Source organism: Trichoderma camerunense, assembly GCF_050948025.1.
Source record: "Trichoderma camerunense strain CBS 138272 chromosome Unknown V8C40scaffold_9, whole genome shotgun sequence".
In the NCBI taxonomy this organism is placed as follows: Eukaryota; Fungi; Ascomycota; class Sordariomycetes; order Hypocreales; family Hypocreaceae; genus Trichoderma; species Trichoderma camerunense.
In genome coordinates this window covers 589,119-609,154 of record NW_028145361.1, presented here as the reverse complement: position 1 = coordinate 609,154, position 20,036 = coordinate 589,119, and the positions used below count along the sequence as shown (strand labels likewise).

At 52.2% G+C, this 20,036-nt stretch overlaps 7 protein-coding genes across 7 annotated transcripts; 2 read left to right on the top strand and 5 right to left on the bottom strand.

The window, feature by feature from the left end:
- Nucleotides 1–298: 298 nt before the first annotated feature.
- Nucleotides 299–1,907, top strand: V8C40DRAFT_265933 (uncharacterized protein; the record flags this gene model as incomplete). The annotated part of the gene is made up of 2 exons (XM_083219697.1): nucleotides 299–1,109; nucleotides 1,195–1,907. The coding sequence occupies 2 exons, from the start codon at nucleotides 299–301 to the stop codon at nucleotides 1,905–1,907; spliced, it is 1,524 nt and encodes a 507-aa protein (XP_083073052.1).
- A 3,743-nt stretch (nucleotides 1,908–5,650) lies between these two features.
- Nucleotides 5,651–8,291, bottom strand: V8C40DRAFT_224370 (DUF2841 domain-containing protein). The gene is made up of 5 exons (XM_083212242.1): nucleotides 7,788–8,291; nucleotides 7,540–7,729; nucleotides 7,027–7,485; nucleotides 6,735–6,965; nucleotides 5,651–6,674 (listed from the first exon to the last, which is right to left on the bottom strand). Exons 1-5 carry the CDS (start codon nucleotides 8,010–8,012, stop codon nucleotides 5,920–5,922), a joined length of 1,860 nt encoding a protein of 619 aa, XP_083073051.1. The 5' UTR covers nucleotides 8,013–8,291; the 3' UTR covers nucleotides 5,651–5,919.
- Nucleotides 8,292–10,375: 2,084 nt separating this feature from the next.
- On the bottom strand, nucleotides 10,376–11,393 carry V8C40DRAFT_245350 (uncharacterized protein). Its single transcript, XM_083215871.1, has 2 exons — nucleotides 10,608–11,393; nucleotides 10,376–10,536 (listed from the first exon to the last, which is right to left on the bottom strand). The coding sequence occupies exons 1-2, from the start codon at nucleotides 11,008–11,010 to the stop codon at nucleotides 10,508–10,510; spliced, it is 432 nt and encodes a 143-aa protein (XP_083073050.1). The 5' UTR covers nucleotides 11,011–11,393; the 3' UTR covers nucleotides 10,376–10,507.
- Nucleotides 11,381–11,600, bottom strand: V8C40DRAFT_245348 (uncharacterized protein). Its single transcript, XM_083215870.1, has one exon. It carries the CDS (start codon nucleotides 11,565–11,567, stop codon nucleotides 11,409–11,411), a length of 159 nt encoding a protein of 52 aa, XP_083073049.1. The 5' UTR covers nucleotides 11,568–11,600; the 3' UTR covers nucleotides 11,381–11,408.
- On the top strand, nucleotides 11,586–12,540 carry V8C40DRAFT_245346 (uncharacterized protein). The gene has a single exon (XM_083215869.1). It carries the CDS (start codon nucleotides 11,845–11,847, stop codon nucleotides 12,076–12,078), a length of 234 nt encoding a protein of 77 aa, XP_083073048.1. The 5' UTR covers nucleotides 11,586–11,844; the 3' UTR covers nucleotides 12,079–12,540.
- V8C40DRAFT_245344 (uncharacterized protein) lies at nucleotides 12,028–12,974 on the bottom strand. The gene has a single exon (XM_083215868.1). The coding sequence runs from the start codon at nucleotides 12,760–12,762 to the stop codon at nucleotides 12,529–12,531; it is 234 nt and encodes a 77-aa protein (XP_083073047.1). The 5' UTR covers nucleotides 12,763–12,974; the 3' UTR covers nucleotides 12,028–12,528.
- A 1,939-nt stretch (nucleotides 12,975–14,913) lies between these two features.
- Nucleotides 14,914–15,272, bottom strand: V8C40DRAFT_224247 (uncharacterized protein). Its single transcript, XM_083212241.1, has one exon. The coding sequence runs from the start codon at nucleotides 15,186–15,188 to the stop codon at nucleotides 14,958–14,960; it is 231 nt and encodes a 76-aa protein (XP_083073046.1). The 5' UTR covers nucleotides 15,189–15,272; the 3' UTR covers nucleotides 14,914–14,957.
- Nucleotides 15,273–20,036: the final 4,764 nt, after the last annotated feature.

The following is a 20,036-nucleotide window of genomic DNA, read 5'->3' as shown; positions in this document are numbered from 1 at the left end:
GTTTAAAAAATCTTACAATTTAAAAAATTTTATAAAGTGTTTTTTATGCCCGTTATAAAACCCACCACCCCCCCCCCCCCCCCCCCATATGTCTGCCATTGTCCATCTTCCACCATCCAATTCGTCAAGTACTTCCAAGCAGTCAGCTCCAAGCACTCAGATCCAAGCACTCAGCTCCAAATCTCTCCAATTCGCCGATATACCGATTCAAGCAACTCGCCCAAGAGCAGCTACCTATATACCATTATACCAATATACCAATTTCAACAAGGACCCTATACCAAGACTTCTCTTCAAGATGTCAGCCGTTCCTTGCTCCGGTGGATACCCCGTAGAATCCCCCAGCCAATCGAGATCATCATGGATGTATCTCCCCCCTGAACTCCGCCTCATGATCATGGAAAAGGTCGCCCACGACAAGTTTGAAGGCTGGGAATCCTGTGCCACGATCAACAGAGAGTGGCAAGACGTGGTTGAAAAAGAAAACTACAAGAAGCTGGACCTGGATGTCTCCGATCTCGACGAATTGAACGTCATGGTCCCACACCACAAGAGACACTTGGTCAAGCACATCTTCTTCAAGATCGACCTGCCCAGAGATCAATCCGCCTGCTGTGCTAGATGGAACCCTCCACCATCCAACATCAGTAAAATCGTCAAGGAGGCGATCATGAAGCTCTTCACTGCCCTCAGCACTTGGGACAAGGGCAACTTGACACTGGAACTCAACGTCTTGTCACCCAGCGACTCCGAGCACTGGTTCAAGCCGCTGTACTTTTCCAACGACCGCACCGAGGGCGATGATGGTCGAAGGATCAGCGACCTTAACCATGGCTGGGTCAATGGCCAGCAAACCAGGCCTGCGCCGGAGGAGGCCGTGCGTCGAATGTTCCGGCCTATCAAGCTGGACAAGAGTTTCGATCGTGAGCCGCTCCCTTCAGTCATCTGCGCAACGAGGTTTGTCATTCGTCGACAGCTTCGAAGGTGTCTCTCGCCGTCTGGGGTGAGTGCCATGCTCGAGGCGCTGCCCTTGCTGGAGCACATGAGCTATGAGCCATGGGCGTTGCATGAGAGTGCGAGTCAAGACAGGAGACGAGACCATGTAGCAGGTATGTATAAGTCTTTGTCTTTCTTAACTGTCATATCTTGGTCTGTCTGTCTTGAATTCACTTCTAACATTCTTCTGATGATTAGCTTTCCGTCATGCAATGCTACAGAAGCTTTCCAAGGCTGTCACAAGCCTGGTAGTGTTCCAAGACTCCCGCAAATTCTACAAAGTCCTCGCGCAACAGAAGCAGAACGGGGGTCCCAAGCCCCCTACTATCAACTCCGTCGCCATTGGCGACGCCCTGGGCGACATCTTCGCCAGGAAGAGCCTCGGCCTGAAGCACCTCGTCGTTTCATTCATGGTCGACGCCAAGGATGTCCTCCGCCACTGCAAGCCGGCTTATACGTGGCCGCAGCTCAAGACCGTGGCGCTCACCTCGCAGCTCCTGAAAGAAGACGCGAACCTGAAAGAAGACGCCCACGGCAGAATCGAGGACTTGCTATGCAGGGCTGCGGCTCTAGCGAAGCGAATGCCGGAGCTGGACACGTTTGTGCTCTGGAACGGCGCAAAGGGCGACGCCTGCGCCTTCATCTACCGCGTCAAGGGGAGCAAAGCGTCCATTACCTGGCGCGGGACGTGGAATCTGGAGATGAGTCGCAAAGTGGTTGAGGCGTGGAATTCCGTGGCCTTGACACGATCCTGGCGCGAGATTGAGATACACCAGGAACACATTGGGAGCAATGTGAACTGCGTTGGCGATGCCATCCACCACTTGAAACTCCCCTGCCAGGTTGTTGAGCCAGCGTCTCTGTGGCAGATGCGCAGGGAGGGAAACTTGGTCCCGTACGGCACCAAATGAACATTCTACGATTTCTTGGTACATAATTAGCCCTCTTCACATACATTATGTCTACCTATACTCATACGCAACCGAACCACCAACCGGGCTTGACCATGTTTTCCCCTTCCTCTTTCAAGCGAAGCTTTTTCAGCTGCGACATCTCTTCTCTTTTTCCCTCTTGGCAATCAATCAATCAATCAATCAATTCAAGTCACATCACGAAAAAAAAATGAACAAGGGTCCCTTCTCCACACGCAAGGCAAACAAGGGCGACACACGCAAAGGAGGGCAGCTCGGAGCCACCTCCGTCGCTCCTGTATGGACTGACTAGCCAGCCGGGCTCGTTTAATTTTCCTCAGATTGCCCCTCGTTACTTTTCTGTCACTTTTCTTTTCCTTTTTTTTTTTCCCGCCCCCATCCTTGGTCGTCGAGCCGAGGGCATGGGACAGGGGGGGTTGTCCGCGGACATGGGACACGCGAGAATGTACTTCTGAATGACATGATATTACATTATACGGTGACATTGGGACATGGGTTTGGGTTTATCTTTGGTTTTGTACATGTACTTGTGTTCGGATAGAAAAAATAGAACGGTTGGTTCGGTGCCCTTTTTAGAAGAATCTGTCTAGGTTGATCGACGCCTTGCAGGGTTTAAGAACGAAGCCGGAGAGAAGATGCAGTTGCTAGGTATCATACAGTAGTAATCAAAATCATGAATCGTGATAATACCTCTTTTTTTTCCCGCCAGCCGAGTTGAATAATTACAATCCTTACACTCACACTGAACTACAAAGAGAATATCCTCAGTCTCTCTTATCTTGGCGCGTGTAAGAGCAGAGACATCAAATGTATGAAAAAAGTCTCCACTGTCAGCTTATACTTGGATACGTCAACGCCAAAGCCGGAGATGGGAATGAATGACTTGCTGCTGCTCCCAACAAGCATTACTTGGCATCTACTAGTAAGTACTAGTATCTACCAACACTTCTATTGTAGGGATTGCCACACCATCGCCAAGAGATTGCACCAAGCACGCCCGGAATCAGGCCACTCTTCCCCCCCATCCGGAGCCTCTAAAGCTTCAATCTCTCCGATTCCCGATCGAAAGAAGCTGCCATTATCCGTACGTTAATACAAGAAGAGTCAAGTTCAACTCGGCCCAGCCCCACAGAGTAACTAAATCCAAATCCGAAGCAAGTACAAAGACGAGACACAAGAACAAGACAAGAATACTACCATATTCACCGTGATCTTCTGATCCCCCACGGAAGAGAGGTACCGGTACAAAACTACTGTACGTACATACGCACTCATACCTATCTAGAATTAAGGCGAGGCGGGCCAGACCGCTCACCATCTTTTTCTAATCCCCTTCCCGACCCTGCCGTGAGAGAGTGGTAGGGATCTGTGGTTTTGGTTTTTTGCGGGACTGGGATTTTTTTCTTCTTCTTAACCTGACACGCACATTTTACGCGAGCTGTAAAAATATCGCTCCTTTGGGGAAGAGGAGCAGTGAGGGCTGTGAGGCAATTGATAATCGAGAGGGGATGGCTGGAATCAAGTAGAACAAACTGTTGGCTCTGCATCTATGAGTACCCGAGTGAGTACCCGAAGAGCACTGGCGAGAGAATCAACACCTTCTCGTCCATGTAATAGAGGCTCATGACGCTCTCAATGTGGACCCTCACTCACCTCCCCTTACTCCATTGAGCAAATCATCTTCTAACTATCCCCGGATCAGGAGAGCCCACCCTCCCCCAATACCACCTCGATAGTTTCTTTCCAGTCCATCCTGCAAAACCTAAATGTAAACCATTGAAACCTGCCCATCTCAAACCTCCATCCAGCCTCGCTCGCCTCTTCCTCTCTCTCTGTCTCTCTCCCCTCTCCTCGCTTCCCTGGTTCTGGTTCTAGCCCTCCTGTCCTGTCCTGCAAGCCCCCTAGCCAGCTGAACACACTTCACTCAACTTCGTTCTTCCTCCAATCCCATTCCACCCACCACACCACTCTCTCTTCCACACTCAGACATACATGCCTTAGTAGCTTCTCGTCCTGAATCATGTATACAGCAAAGCTACTGCACCTCACCAACCGCAGCCCGTGCCTGGTCCAAGTGCACGTCCAGATTACATGACACATCACTTTCTCTTCTCTCTCTCTCTCCTCCCCTGGCATCTTTTCCTGGAACACACACACACCACCTACTACACCACCCACTGCACTTGTAATTCGTCAAAAACCCTACACAGACTAATGCCCATCAATATCAGCACCTTTCAGGATCCATTCCTTGCCGTCCAACATACCTGTACCTGTACTCGTACTCGCCCTCAAAGTTCCCATACGCACTCCCCTCACCAATCACCATCAAATCAAACCACCCAATTCTCACACCCATACCCCCAGCCCAGGTCAAAGCAAAAATGTCAAACAAAAAATAAAAGAACAGCACACACGCATAATTCATACCAATCACTTATACCACACATCACATTTCATCCCCCCCTCCCTTCCCGTCGATCCCGATCCCCGCCCAGTAAATCCCAGAACCAGTTCGTCATGGCTCCCCTCCCCATTCTCTTATTCTCGCTCGGCATCTCTCCGTGGTCAAAAAAAAAAAAAACTCCACAAACGTCCATGTATGTCTATGTCCCCGTTAGTTAGTTAGCAAGCAAGCATCACAGTGACAAAAACCACACACACACAAACTTACCCCTGCACGAAAAAAAAAGAAAAGGTACACGCCTCGTTTCTTCCCTCTCAAGCCTCCAACCAGCAATCTTTCTCCAACCAGTGACACCAATTAACCCAGTTCTTCCCTTACTTCGCTGCCTGCATATATCCATGCAAAATTATCCTTCCCCCCCAGCCCGCGGCTATGCATCCATACGTGCCGAACCCAGCAAGCAGCTCGACACCAAGACTATGTACTCGTAGCCCCCCTTTTCATCTTCTCCCGCTGAGGATCATCATTGGTCAGGAAACGATGGGCAATTAAATTCCACGTTTTGTGGCTTCCCCAGAGACATGTCCATTTCCTCCCAATCAACCACAGTAGAGGCCTCTCCAGTTCACTGGTGTAATTAGAGGACAGCTACAAATCATGACAGTGTAGGGGGAAAAAAAGGACAAGGCCAACAAGAAAGGAGATCAAAATTGCAAAGATATAAACTTATTCATCACTGTGCCATGCACATATACCCATTAAACAATAACATCAAAGATTAATTACCGTCATATGGAAGAAACAAAATACAAAATCCGTATACCCGCCCAAGAAAAAAAGCCAATTTTCTTCCCAAGATACTTAACGCTTCCAAAAAGAAACGAGATATAAAAAAATATGACAGTCGCTCGCTCGCTCGCTCGCTTCGTTTGTTTCGTTCTACATCTCATAGCCACCCAACATCTTCTTCGTATCAGCCCATCCCATCTGCATCCAGGTTGATTAGAAACAAAACTCCAATGAAATGCCCAAAATCTCTCCGACATTGCAATCGTCACGCTTGCGTGCGTCAAGTCTCAAAAGTGCCAAACCAAAACTACGTTTTGAAAAATCAGAGGCTGTGCCCGCCAGGCGACTGTTATCGCAGAAACTCATCAAAAGCATCCGCCAGAGGCAAATATCCACCCATCGCGAGAGCACGCTCGCAAACAACAAACATAAACAAAGTTAAAGGCGAGAGAGGATAGCCTTGAGAATATGGGAAAGAGAGAAAAGAGAAAAAGAGGCAGCGTGATTCCGCCTGCTTTGTCGAGATATCAATTGTTGAATAGAAAGCCCCCCTGCGGACTATTGAAAGCCCAATAAACGCCAAGGCTCGTACTAATTGGGAATAAGTAACGAGAAGGAAAAAATCAGAAAATCCACACACACAAAGTCATGTGCCTTCTGGTGTGTTTTGCGCCCTGTACTGTCTAGACCAGGCCGCCGTATCCATCGTGAGGCCCAAGGCCAGCATAGTTGCACGCAATGCCGAACAAGGCTTGCGTTATTGATGTCCGCTTGGTACTAGAAACTCCTCTCCTTCTATTGTAGAGACGGGCGATGTCCGGCGGCATCCACAACCTGGGTCATGACTCTCATTCCCCGGGTATCGTTTGACATTGCGTAGCCATAGCCCTGCTGCTGGGTGACTGGGGGCGCCTGAGACAAATCCCCTGATCGAAATATCGGAGCTCCGGTTTGGTCGTATTCGTTCCGGTGTGGTGTCTCAAAAGAATTTGGTATAAAGGGCTGATTGGATGTCATGGAAACCCCGGAGCCGACAAACGATGCTGACTGTGTGGTAGTTTGCTGCTGTGCATAGGGATACATGGTCGATGCGTTGGTGTTCGTTGATGCCTGTGGCCACTGTTGGCTGTACATTCCCCCAGGGCTAGCGTAGTCGCTGAACACTGACGGCCGTCGGCTGGCGTCATGAGGGCTCGGAACCATGTCGAGGGCGATGTTGGCAGCCGCTGTGGTAGCCACAGGCTGGCTGCTGTGAACAGACATTGTGCCACCCTCGACATATGTATGCGGCTGTGCGGGAAGCTCTGTAATCATGGACGGCGGGAATGCATTGGCCCTGACTGTCATGTCATTTATAAAGGTGGGCGGGCGAATACTTGTTGCGGAGCTGGGCTCTGATGCTGTTGGGTGAGGGAGGCACTGAGCAGCTAGCGGCTTAGATCTAGCCTCGTGATCATCTTCATCCTTGATGTAGGTAGCCTCCTCATTATCCGAAGCGTAACTCTCTGGCATCTTGTCTTCTGCCATGACGTAGACCTCAGTCGTACCATCTTTTTTTGCCGTTAGTATTCAGAAGGAAAAAAGTCACAAGCTTGCTTGGATCAGCTTACCGATTTCGCCATTCTTGTATCGCTCCTCCTGACGAGCCACCTTGAAAATTTCGTTCAGGAACGGCCTCTTCTTGGCGTTGGCTTCATTGTCCATGAAAAATGACGACAGGGCCTCGACAGTTGTCTCCTCGAGCTTCTTCACGTTCAAGCCAAGCTTTTGGATATCAGGATGCTGCTTTGCGTTGGGCTCAACAACCAGTCTCAGGATGTGAGCGAGAAGATGTACACGCTCTGCTTCTTAGTTAGCCTCCGCTCATTCTTCCAGCGACTTCAAGGGAGCAGTTCCTCTAACCTCGCTTGTATAAATGGTCTGGCTCCTTGTGGCGGACCTTGTCATCCTTGGTAGGACCCCACGGTTTTGGCCACCAAGCAGGCGCCTTCTCGTCGCTGCCGGTGTAAGGGTGTGTGGACTGCTTCTTGGGCTCTACTGCCTTGACCCAGGCCTTGGCAATGAGCTTGCAGGCCGTCTGTTGGCAGTTTTTGAACCGTTGTTCATAAAAGCTCCAAACAGCGTGGGGGTCGCCGATCCTGATACCTCTACGAGACGAGACCGTCATGGGAACATCGTCCTCATCATTTACGGCTCGGGTTCCCCTGACGCGCTTGCGCCCTTGGCGGACGGGACTGCCACTCCAGTCACCAAATCCAGAGTTGCGGCGGCGGCCGTCAATCATCCGACTACGGTTGAAAGCAGCAGGGCGGTTGTAGAAGCTGTCCTCAAGATTGTAGTCGTCCAGCATGGGGTCCGCACCTTTTATGACTACATTAGCAATCCGCCGAGAGGTGTACCTATGGAAAGTCTTACCTGCATCGATGCGAGACATGACCTGTCGGTATCTGTTGGCATCAAAGAACTGGCGGATGGTGTTGTCCGTCATCCCACGTCCCGGGCTGGGACTGAAAAAGGTCATGGACGCGCCATCTTCGTTAATCGCAGCAACGAAATAGTGCTTGGCAACAATGCCGCAGTGGGTTCTCAATGCCTCGTCGATTTGCTGTTGTTCGAATGTTGTCAGAAAAGACTCAAGGCCGACCACGTTATATGCAACTTACCATGAGTGGCGGGCGACGCGAGTCAGTGCCCTCTTGGAAACGGGCATTGTCAGCTTCGACACCAACGCGCTCCTGTGGGAAGGAGTGGTGTCGTTGAACAACATCGGAGGCGTATCTCTCAGAAGAAAAGGACTGGTGGCGCGCAGTGGTTCCATCAGCCGGATAGTACTGAGGCTGAAAGGTCGGGTGACGGGGGAACGAATCCCGGGTCCAGTCTTGAACCATGGCTGGATAGGTTGAGCGTTTTCTGGGTTTGCGGCAGTACGGGCGAAGCGCAGGCTGGCGAGATTTAACAAATATCCAAGGGGCCCCAAGGAGATTCAACACGTAGTTCGGCTCTGCTTGGTACGACTCTCGGTTTGCATAGGCCGAAAAGCGAGGCCAGAGATGCAGAGACTAGCGCCGGCGGTAATGTTTTGTCCACCTTATACTTTGTAACCCGGTTTGCAGAATCGGAGAGAATTTTATTTGTCTCGCGATGCTGTGCTACCAACGAGGTGCTTTCAAAGGGGTGAGACGGTTGATATTTCAGTCTGTGCTCCCAAGGTAGCGCAGAGGCCGCAAAGAGGATGGAGCAATCAAGATGGTGTGCTGTTGTTGAAAAGTAAGACGATAGGTGGGATTATTGCATGTCGTGAAAGGACAGGATCTCTTGAGATGGTGCTGCTGGCAGTTGGGAGGGCGTGTGCGAGGATGCTGTTGTACCCGAGCGTGCAAGGACCGGCGAGGTTGTGTAACAGTAGCAGCTAATGTCGAGGAGAAGAGGTTGCAAGCAAGTTGGACGATGCCGGATCGCGATGATGAAGAAACAGGTAGAGCAATATCGACGTTGGTGTTGATTCCAAGCTTCGGGGGCAGATCTAATGCAAAAGGACACAGCCGGACAAACAGATGCGCTCAAACGCCTTGCTGCTTGATGATACCAAGAGGACCTGAGAGACGAGATTTGTTTCGTGACAGGCGCAGCCGATCGATTTATAGGTAGTAGAAGCCGTGGTATCGGACGAATCAGATGGAGACTAGAGCTAGATAGAGACGGTGTGATTTGACTCCAGATACGGAATTGCGGTCTCCAGGACAGGACAGGACAGGACAAGAATATCAAGTAGTCGGGAAAATCAACAAGAAGTCGCCACAAATCGTTATGGCCAAGATGCAGAGGGGAGAGGCAGCAAGAATTATGTGTAGCAATGTCTAGCTATCTCCGGCATGGGACACACAAAAGTTCGGCGTGGTAGTACGGGCGACAAGCTCAGAATATCGCAACGCTGCTAGATGGATCCCTTCTTTTTCTTCTTTATAAAAGAAAGAAAAGAAAAAACTACGCCCGTAGACTAGAGCCAAGTTCTTGGGACTCTAAGAAAACACCAACGAGGCCAAAGGAGAAAAGCAGATCCGGGGCCCGAAGTGAAACGAGAGTCAAAAGTCGGGCTGGGTGGGAGCGGCAGTCACCGGGAGAAGGGCAGAAAGCTGCTTGCAAGTTGAGGACGGAGAGGATGTGCCGGTTGATATGAGATCAAAAGACAGAGGATCGAATGGGCCAATTAGTAACGGCACCCACCAGGACGATGGCAGCTGGGCCGGCCCCGCACAAAGACAGCAGATGTCTCTCTTGTCGCTTTCTTACTCGCGGCCGTTTTTCTGGTGTTGGCCAGTCCACTTTGGACGGTAGCCTCCTTGGTGCCAACCGGCTGGCGTGTCAGCAGCGTCGCAGAAGAGCGCGCCCGTCAGATGGCCAATCAAGGAGAGCAAGGGAGGATTTGATCGAAGCAGACGAAAGGCGGGATAGTAGCGAGAAGCGTGAGGAGAAGAAGAGTAGAGGAGCAGGAGAGAAGAGACGAGAGGACAGACGCGAGAGGAGGGTGTAGAAAAAGGAGAGAGCAGCAGCGGACAGCAAACAAGACAGGACAGGACAGGACAGGACAGGACAGGAATAAGCAGCGAAAAGCAGTCAGCCAGCAGTCAACGAACGAGGCAGGGCATGCGTTCGGGTACTTGTAAGATGCAGATGCAGCGCAGCGGCTGGAGGTGAGGAAATGGTCGAAGCGAAAAAGGCGGACGACGAGCCTCGCTGGGATTCTGATGCAGGCAGGGAGCTGGAACGCAGCGGTTTGCTGGGCCAATCGCCGGTTCCCGTCAAGACGCAGATGCAGGCGCAGGCCGGGGTGCTGCTCTTTCTGGTTCCCTTTTTTCCCTCTTTTCTTTTCTTTTGCTTCTCTTGGCCCCGTTGCCATGCATGTCGCGAGGAACTGCCTGGTCGACGAAGGGCATTGAAGCCAGCGATCGTCCGGCCCGCCAGGCCAAACGTGCTGGAAGCCCTAGAGGCCCTAGAGGCCGCAGGCTGGGGTGCCGCTGCGGCGATGCCTGGAGCGTCGCGGGCTGCAGTGCTAGCAGTGGCCGCTAGCTGCCAAGGTCGAGGGTCTAGCCCGGCTACAGGCGCTGCTCCAGGGCACCGCGGTCGTGCTAGCAGCGACGCCAGCTTTAGCGGCCGCCCAAATGCTACACCCACCTGGCCAGGGTCTTAGGGCCGTCGACGGCCTTAAAACCACGGTCGTCGGCCTTGATAGTCGGCATGTCACTGCGAGAGCGTTTTAGTCAGGGTGACACGGGCGCAGGGCGGACAGGGAGGGCCAGGCAATGGATGCTGGACTGCTATACCTACCTCTCCAGTCTATACCGGTATTGTACTGACTTTGCCGGGCTGGTCACATCGATCCAGTTCAGTCGCTATCGCGGTCGGCTTGTACAGGTACGAGTCCCGCGTGCCCGGCACAGACACAGGCACAGGCAGGTACCAGACCGATATTGACGTCGGTACAGGTACGAATACCAGACCGTGTGGAGGGACAGATAGGATATTGGCTCCAGTTGATGCATTTTGACACGACCAACAACGAACCCACTCAGCTCCGGCCCTTGTCGGGTACCTAGCACTGACATCTAGCACCGGCCGAGACCTTAATCCTCTCCTCTTCAGGTACGCTGATGTCCGAGTCGCTGGGTTCAAGGCGAGGCGGGCTCCCAAGTTATTGGCCTTGGCACGCCAGAACCAACACGCAAATCGCTCTGTGGACGAGGACATGTGCCCGTACTCGTACGAAACGGGTACGTGTCTGGTACTTTTACCGCTGCGGGCAGAGTGTCCATCAGCCAACAAAGGGGGCCGGCGAGGTATTGTCCCATCCAGGGCATCTAGTGCGTCCTTGTCTCTCCAAGGTCCCATGCGCCACTCTTGTCCCGTCGCCAGCGTGGAGTGTACCAGTAGCGCTGCTTCGGCACGGAAATGGAGGCAGAGGGGCGGATTCGAGAACAGGAAATTCCGAGCTCTCGTCGCGACAGACGACACCACGTCAATGGGTCGCCAGACGGTGCCGTGCTCGCTAGTCGTGATCCCCGCGGCATCTTGGGGTGGTCCAAAGATGCTGCGCGTGGCTAGAAACGGATATCAGGCACTTGAGCTTCGTGCAGGACACTAGAGTGACTAGACAGACTGCAGACCAACCGGCACCCGAAACAAAGCTGCGCGGCTTATGCTCCATGGGTTGTACGAGTACCATTATCACGTACAAAGTACGAAGGACTGCACACATTCGAGCACATGTACCGGCACACCACTTGGTGCTAGCAAAGCAATACCTGTGCTAGTACGAGCACCCGTAGCACCACCCTTGGGAGTCCAGGGAGCCGCCAGTCGCGTGTCCGTAAGGTGTCTAGTTGTACCGGTATAGAGTTCAGTTGTCCGTACCGAGGGAGGTTCCCCTCAGCCAAGGTAGTCTTCATTCGCCCAAGCCGGAGCAGGGCATTGGCCAAACCGCAACGCCATGGCCAGGAAGGGCTTGGGCTTGGGGTGACTAAACGCCCAAGGCCAGCACCTCTGCTGAGAACAACGCGCGTTGGGACTGTGCTAACGCATCTCCTTCGATTTGGTCACGATCCTTGCGTTGTATAGCGTCGTCTCTAGCTTTGTCTCACCGGGGCCTGCCTCTGCCAGTATTGGTTTCCCATCTCGGTGGCACAGGTGCTCCTCGCTTCACTTTTTTTTTTTTGTTCCGTCTGTATGGAGCAATATACAGCAGCACTGAAAGTATCCACACGACGAACCGCCGCAACTCACAGGGGTCACCTTCTTCTTCGTCTTCTTCTTCTTCTTCTTTTTCCTCCCCTTCTCTCGGCTACCAAGAGAATGGCGAGACTTGACGTTTTCGTTGGTCAGCAAGTTCCGAGGGTGCCTGTGCTTTTACGGGGTAATTCGCCCTCTGTGCCTGTGCCGCATGGAAGCTCGGGAAGTTAATAGCGGCACTCGAGCCCTTGCTAACCAGGTTGCCAGGGCTGGCGTCCAGGATTGACAAGCGGCAGCTCCAGGATTAGCCCTGTCTAGCCCAGCGAGGATTGCGTAGCCTCTGGGGCTAACGGTGAGACGAGGACTTTGTTAAACGAGAGAGAAAAAGGCAGCATGGAGAAAAAATTGGGAATTGTAAAAGCCAGGCCAAGAACAGAGCAGATGCTAATTAAAGGTGCTACCAAGCCATGGCTTTGCATAATCCAATTAACATTGGATCATTCCAAGTTAGTGCCCCGAACGGAGGCACATCTTTCAGAATGGAAAAGGTCTGGCGTCATTTGTTCTTATCGGCACCAGGTCCAGAGCCTGCAAAGTACCTGTAGATAGCTGCAGTGCCACCAGACAGCGGCGGTAGATTGGTAGTCCATGCTAAGCCAAAGCCTCAATGCCAGCCAACGCTCAATTACTAAGAGCAAGCAAGCAAGCAATGATGGCGCTGTCCCCGAAACGAGACATTGGCGCAGTGTTTGTTTGATGTTCGAAAAAAGCACTCGTTTGTATGGACGCCGCCAGGTTTATTCCTTCCACCAGCAAAACAGGTGAAACATACCGTAGCCATGGCTCCACGGCATATGGGGAAACAAAGGAGGTGGGGTCGCGAGGGAACCAAGGGCTGGTGGCCGGCATCAGCATCAACGGCGTCGTGCCGGTTATCTCTTGGATCGCTCTGATCTGATACTACCTGTAATTAATCAGAGTTCAAGACACGCTCCTAGTATCATGCAGATGCTTACCGTTCGGGCTGCCCGCATGCCGCAATAGAGTCATCGGCTTGCCACGAGCTTGCTCCTCATGGTATCATTATGCCCCGCGAAGAGCTGCTCTATCCCCCCCCCTTTCCCCCCTCTCCAGCGGCCGCGGTCAAATAAGGATAAACACCAGAGTCTGGTGCATGCGCCCGTCACGGATTGGCCCAATTAATCCACCTTTTTGGACCACGTTTCTGTGCCATGAACTGTTGCGGGCTTGCTAATCAATGATGTCGGAAGCGGGTGGAGATGGTTTCGGCGATAGCAGTGAGTGGCACCAACTGATGTTGATGTGATGTTGGCATTGGCACTGCACTGACACTGGCATTGTTGCTGTTGATTGCAACTCCATGCAATCAATGGATCGTCGTCAGGGCCAGGCACAGAAGCAGAAGCAGGGATGGCGACGCCATTAGCAGGAGGGCGCTTTGGGTTGATGTCGCTAAATGCTGTTGTATGCGCTGATCAGCAGGCGTGCCCCGTCACGAGACCCAGCCTGCTCCATCCATGGCTCAAGCTTGGCACAATGGAGAACACCATCGGAGTCGCCTATTTGAAGTGCAATCCTCCGGACCAAGAGCCTGTATTGACGCACCTGGCACCTTGTTCGCCGCATGCTGAGCCCAGGCGCTGTCTGTCTCCCTTCACTCTGCTCCCCTTGCCTTGATTCCCGGTTTAGGCTATTCTCGCCTGGCATGCCGAAGAATCGAGTCGAGCCAGATCCAGGAAGCTGGCAAAATGTGACTGAAGGTGCCAGAAACTTGTGCCCCATCTGTGACGCCACAATCAGTGACTCCCATTTAGCTACATGAGCTGAGACGAATGGAGGGCATCGAGAGAAGTCCACCGTCGAAGTCGATGATTGAGCCGTGCCTTGGCTACAGTAGTGCAGCCCTAAACTGAGCGAAGTCATGCTTGGAGCAATTAGCCTGGGCCTTTGATGAATTTTGATGAGATTGATTGGATCCCGTACTTGGTAGTAGAGAGCGCCTTTCTGCTGCATGTGTCCAAGGTGAAGGTGAGGGATGGAGCTTGAAGCCAACTGAACATGGATGGCAGCTCTGAAGCTTCAGTCACTGTACTGTACTGCACCCGTACCCCTCAGCTGCTAAGAGATACCTAGCGGGTGCTGGTTCGGGCCAACACGTGGGGTAGGCCACGTTAACGCTACTCGAGTCCCGGGCTAGTACGAGTACTGTACATACAGTGCCTGCGGCCTAACGCCTGCTGCACCTGAGATCGACTCCCGTTAGAGGCAGTTGCCATTCCAGCAGCTCGGAGCCAACAGGAAGGAGACAGTGACAGCCCAGGTCCCTTCCAAGGCTGGACGGCCGCAGGGAAGCCTGTCAATTTGAAATGTCAAGTCCATTTCAGGTTGATTTCAAACAATTTGATGGAGCTCAATATCCTCGCTACACCACTTGGAGATGCCGAGATGGCTTCACCTCTTAGGCAAGCTACCTATTATCCCAGACGCAGGTCTACCCAGTTGGTAGGTCTCTTACCTCCTCTAGCTCCCAAGGCCGCAGTAAGGATTTAGCAGCAACACCTCGCATCGTCAGCCCGGTCCGTCTTACATGTACAAGTACGAGCACTCATACGAGCTTTCTTCACCACCATCCTCGCGCTGTCTCGCTCGTCGACAACCCAACCAGCCCAGACATCCTGGGATTGATTCGCTTCCAAAAGCAGGCTCGTGCGCCGAGCTAGTAGCCGCCATGGAGCCAGCTTTGCAAATGGTCAGGCCTCTGATGCCTCCATTGACTTCAGCTGCTCGCCCAGGGCAATACAGACATGACCACCGCCTATCTTATCCGACGATGCGGAAAAAGGTTGGCCGAGATATCTTCTCACGCCAGGTTTGACATGCCGCAGCGAATGGGCTAGGACGCTTATCGCCGTCGCTGCGGAAAAGGATCCGAGGCTTTAACAAATGGCGTTTCGCGGCCCATGCCTCCTTGACTGGACGCTGATGCATACAGGTGCCTCGTACGTGTAGGTACGATATGTGCAGCTACATGTCCGGAGGAGACAGGTAAATATTCGCATTTCATGGCGATTTCTCGCCGAATGTTGGCTTTAAACCGGAAACACCGCTAACAGCTCGTTACCTTTTAGTTTCTCCCTTGTGGTCTCCAATGGATCAACAATTCTGGTGGGACGCGGTACGGCTCGAGCTCTTAGTTTCGCTGGCCAACGCCCTCCACATAGCAGAGGCATGAAACGCTTTCCGGCTGCCGAGGCGCTCTTGTCGCGCCCTGTGCCACTCCAAACTTGCAGTAGCACTGCTGGCCCTACCACGACCAACATCACACGTGCAAATCGAGACTGAGCTGAAGCTGCTTCGATAACTACCTGTTGACGCCGCTACCTCACAAATGCACTTTATACAAGCAGTGGTCAGCTGTGGCGGTGGAGGCGCAAATGGAAGCCATTGTCGGCGACGACCAGCTGTGTTGTGTCTCGTGGTGAGACCTGTCAATCCGACATGGTGGTTGAGCCAGTGGGTGCGGGAACCACCTCTGCCAGTGAGATCCAAAGGTGGCAGCACCTGGCAGCGCCATCCCGGACGTCCGGCAGCACATCCTTGCTTGTCTTAAGCCACTGTGGAGAAGCCCAGAGACGTGGCGCCATGTCTCCAAGATTCGCGTTTCCAGCTTTTTGCTTCCCTAGGTGGGGGGGTTTAAGACAGGGCTTGGATGTACCACTACCAGGGATACCGCACCGCGACGCTGAGGTTACGATGACAGGTGCTGGAGTGCAAGGCAAAGTCCCAGTACCGCGGACTATTGGCTTGCGGCGTGCCCTCCCTCCGTATCTTAACGGCCTTACGGGTATGAAATATGTCGTCCTGTAGCACGGCATACCATGTACCTAATTTCACCGTTACTGAAGAGCTCACTTCCGTCGCTGTTTTATTGCGGCCGGTCCACGTATGGTAGGTAGTGCGACCCGCAGCTCTGTTCAGCCGCAGCAAGCTGTTAGTTCTCAAATACCCTTTACGACTTTTGTCCACAGCCACATTCCGTCCTGACAGGGACTAGATGTATCAGGTCAATCAAAGCCTGCTTGTTGAGTGCAGCATTTTTGCATTATCAGCTGAAAGATATGCAAACAGGTCAAAGTCTTCCAGGCCCCACGCATCCCATACAGAAAAGGGGAGGGGAGCAGGGAGCGAGAGGGATGGGAGGAAAGAGACAACAACATCTTACCGCAGTCGACAACCGCAATACCACTCGCCCGAGACATCGCTTCGCAGCGTTTACATCTTGTGCTAACCCCGGCGTCTGGGACTTTTGGACGCCGTCAGCGTTTCAGCCCCGACGAAAGAAGAAAAGAAAAGGGAGCCAAAAACAGCCCGCCGGTGCTACCAGGACCAACCGCAAGAAAGCAACCACTCTTACGCTAGATTGGTCGATGCGTTTGACACCGGGCACCGGGGTGTCTGTACTGAATTCCGATAGCATGCGTCGGAACCGCTTTCCCATACGGAAATAAACTCTCCGGGCTACCATGGTCGGGCCAACTCAACTTCGCCAGCTGTACGCCGTTGGTTGAGATTGGCGGCATTCTGGTCCTAGGGCCGGTCCTTTAATACCACCAAAGATGAATCATTACTGTGTCCGCATACTGGCACGTCAGAAAGCTACTAATCAAAGATTAAGAGTTACTCTTGATGTCGACCCAAATGTAGTGTTGCGGTGAAGTGACCTAGCAATTCTGTGGGAGACCGGGCGAGCCTGAGTTCAGTATCAGGACGCATACCCTCTCGAATTTGTGCACCTATCACCTATCTACGACATGAGGCATATCTTTCGTCCATGAGATTTCGGCAGATGCATGTTTCTGCACGCCCATGACGCTTGGAGAGGCTCATTGCAGTGTGAAAAGAGGCCAGCAACTTTGCGTTGTCGCTTTAGCTCCTACGACATGATACGCCTCGATTCAAGGTGGTGCGGCAGCATTGCTACTGAGCCCGGTTTACCATTGGTCTCCCTACCAGGGACATGTTCTGAAGGATGTGTTGTACTATGCTGTGTTCCATCCGCGGGACACGGAAAGCTCGCCAGACGAAGCTATTACTGTCGGCTGAGAAGCGACCCTATCGCAGTCCCAGAATACTGCAACAGGCTTTCTTGGTGCTTTCCTCTCCCGCCTTCGTTTGACCAGCCACGCGTGTGAAATGCATGCTCCTGTCTCTGTTTATTGATCGACCGGTACGACTTTTACCGTCCTAAGAACGAATCCTACCGGAGGCGATATCTTACATCTCTACTCAGTATGGGCCGGTTCCATCAAGATCAAACTTGCCAGGAGACATGCCAGTTGCTGTGGGGACTGACTATGCAACAACTTCAGGTAGATGAAAGGGTTCAACTTTTTAACTTCAACTTCCAATCAACGGACTTGGGAGAGTTGAAGGCGTCGGCCTACTATCTTATTGTCCACTTCTTATAACCTATGCACATATCTCTACACCTGAACTTGGTGATTTGCTTGGAGCGAGACTGCATTGACGAATTCCCTATACCGCACTAAAACTGATGTAATAATGATTTCGGCCCTCACGAGTTTAATTAAACGCGGCGCCTCTTTGCGTGGCTTCGACTCTGGGGCGTTTCGTCTAAGCGCAGCTTCCAGTTGGGGTACAGATTGCTTGAATGGGGAGGAGATCAGGAATTTATTACCTGTTCCGCGCATTATGCATGTGCAATATTTTGCCACCTAATGGCCCAACCGGGCAGCTCCTACATACCAGCAAAGCCCGACAGTCTGGTAACGCACAACTCTGGTCAACGTGCGTCTCTTCGCCAGCCTGAAGCCCCCATGTTGACAGCTTTACTAGCACAGTCTTAGCATTCCTCACGGCTTGGATCCAATTGGACGGTTAGCCCTTGCTTTAGATGAAATCCTTCCGGATGTGATATCCGGCGATGAGGTTGGTTTATCCTTGTCTGCCTGACAAAGATTTCCCAGCGCGGAGTGTTGGCTCTAGCCTGCTGCTGCGAGATTGTGGCGTTCTTATCCGCGGCGTGCTCAATATCATCTAACCTACCAGTACAAGTACTGGTATGAGTGAATGCAGGGCTGACCTGAGGCTGTAGCAGCGGAAAGAAATCGGTCGGTACGGAGTATATCCTCCGCAAGTAACATCTACTAATAATTCAAAATCGGTATAGGTCTTCATGGCACACTGAATCGTTAGAGAGACAACTGAGAGCTGCCACGGCCAAAGTGTGATCTGCTGATGAGAAACACAGCTATTATTAGCTCCAATCGTCTCTCCGCAGGATGAACAAGACTAAACGAATCAAGCAGATTATGCACGAAAAACCCAATACGGAAAACTAGCAACACTTTAACCGCACACTAGGAGTACGGCCCGCAGGTAGTGAGCTTTCCCGCCTGTTCGTTGGGCCAATTACAGGAGAAGCTTGGCCAGTCCACCTCCTTACATGCAATCAGGCGGCCAACGAAAGATGGCAGTGTGGGCAAAGCGCGCCGTACTCCGTGGTAGCTGCAGTGGCTATTGCCAACACTACTGCAATGGCAAGAGCCAAGAGCCGCTCCAGTTCGCCATCGTTGCCGAGCAGTCGCCTTGAATCTCGCCATGAAGCGGATCGGTTCGGAGCATGGGACGCAAAAACCCCCCCATAGGAGGTTGCCACGAGAGCTCGACGCCCACGGCAACCAATCGCTTTGATAGCCAGAATGCGCCACTAGAGTGCAGGCATCTCTCCATACTAGTACTTCCAACTAGTAGCACAAGAAGTATTCTCCCTACCTCACAAGTCTGGAGGCTAAAGGGGCTACTCTTCCAACTCGCGACTAAGTGCTGTTCATCATGCACTAGCTTCGGTGCTGGAACGCTTTGACTTGCATCGGCACTGTTTCACTGCAGTGCCAAACCTCTAGTCCGTACTGCTGTCGAAATCGCTGAGATGAACGCTGAAGTATGATGAAGGGAGATTGCGTCTTTCATGGCACACCGCCAGAAGTTCACGAGTCGGTGCAGGCCTTACTTCATCCCTCTTCTCTTGTCAACGGCTTTCCATTCGCCGCTTTGAGCTTCTTACATGCCTCTACCTACATATTAGTGCCGCAAGGTGTGGGTAACGCGGGCGTTCTGCAAAAGACGTAATGGCAAAAGCAAGAAAAAGGGTAGCTAGCCCTATTCCCAACTGCCAACAACTGCATACTCGCCAAGCTGTACGAGGTTCTATCTGTATAAAGGGCTTGGCTACGAAATTCTCGGCGCCACATTTCATGAGTTGATTGACTGGGCGCGTCTACTAGCTGCAGGCCATTTCTTCTTTTACTTGAGGCTTGCCAAAGATACTAGGAGCCTTTGCAGTGACCCGTTTGTACATTTGCCAACGTGGACTGAACACGACACATGGATCAGCCAAGGGCCGAGTCAGCTCCTCGCATGGCGCATCGCGTCTAGGATTCTCGCCGAGGCTAGCGCAGAGTTGGAGGCAATGGCTTTTCGCAGACAGCAAGGCTCAGTTTGAGGCAGCGGTGGTTTACCGCTTCTATGTGGCTTTTGCCTCTTTAGGCTGTATCATGTGTGATTCATCCTCCAGGAGAGACTCTGTACCAGCTCCAACTCTGATATCGTATCACACACGTCCTGTGTGCGGAGTAGCTGCTACGAAAAGTTGCAAGGGTTATTGGAAAGGATTATACCAAATCGGCAACATTTTGCCCGTTTCTTATTACGAGTACGATACCAACCAAGTAGGATTGAGGAGCGGACAACTGCCGATATTAGCCCAGAAACATCCCGTGGTCCGCCAGCCTATTGTTGGACCTTATAGGACCTATTCATCAGTCTCAATCTGGACATTGCGGCAAAAGGTAAAGGAGCAACTAATGCAGCTAGCATGGTAATTCGCTTCGCGTTTCTCGTCCGTCTGCTAGCTGTTCCCCTGTTCTAGCGAATCTTATCAAACTTGGGCACGACGCCAGACAAGCAGGAAACAGGAAACCCGGCAAAGGCTAACCGGGCACCCAAAATCACGGTCTCGAAGGGGAAATGCTACCAACCACGTCATGTATCACTTCTCACACAGATAGGGCAATCATTCTACGCAGTATAGCCGATACAGATATGTATGCACCAGCGTGCATATACAGGTACATACGCAGGACCAC

Bases quoted from the DNA above. Each gene is read 5' to 3' on its own strand.
- V8C40DRAFT_224370 (XM_083212242.1), bottom strand. From the start codon at position 8,012: ATGGTTCAAGACTGGACCCGGGATTCGTTCCCCCGTCACCCGACCTTT. The intron at 7,486-7,539 runs GTAAGACTTTCC...TAGTCATAAAAG, and splicing joins CATGTCTCGCATCGATGCAG to GTGCGGACCCCATGCTGGAC. The intron at 6,675-6,734 runs GTAAGCTGATCC...CGGCAAAAAAAG, and splicing joins ATACAAGAATGGCGAAATCG to ATGGTACGACTGAGGTCTAC.
- V8C40DRAFT_245350 (XM_083215871.1), bottom strand. From the start codon at position 11,010: ATGGGACCTTGGAGAGACAAGGACGCACTAGATGCCCTGGATGGGACA. The intron at 10,537-10,607 runs CTGTACCGACGT...CGGGACTCGTAC, and splicing joins ACACGGTCTGGTATTCGTAC to CTGTACAAGCCGACCGCGAT.
- V8C40DRAFT_245348 (XM_083215870.1), bottom strand. From the start codon at position 11,567: ATGAAGACTACCTTGGCTGAGGGGAACCTCCCTCGGTACGGACAACTG.
- V8C40DRAFT_245346 (XM_083215869.1), top strand. From the start codon at position 11,845: ATGGAGCAATATACAGCAGCACTGAAAGTATCCACACGACGAACCGCC.
- V8C40DRAFT_245344 (XM_083215868.1), bottom strand. From the start codon at position 12,762: ATGCTGATGCCGGCCACCAGCCCTTGGTTCCCTCGCGACCCCACCTCC.
- V8C40DRAFT_224247 (XM_083212241.1), bottom strand. From the start codon at position 15,188: ATGTTGGTCGTGGTAGGGCCAGCAGTGCTACTGCAAGTTTGGAGTGGC.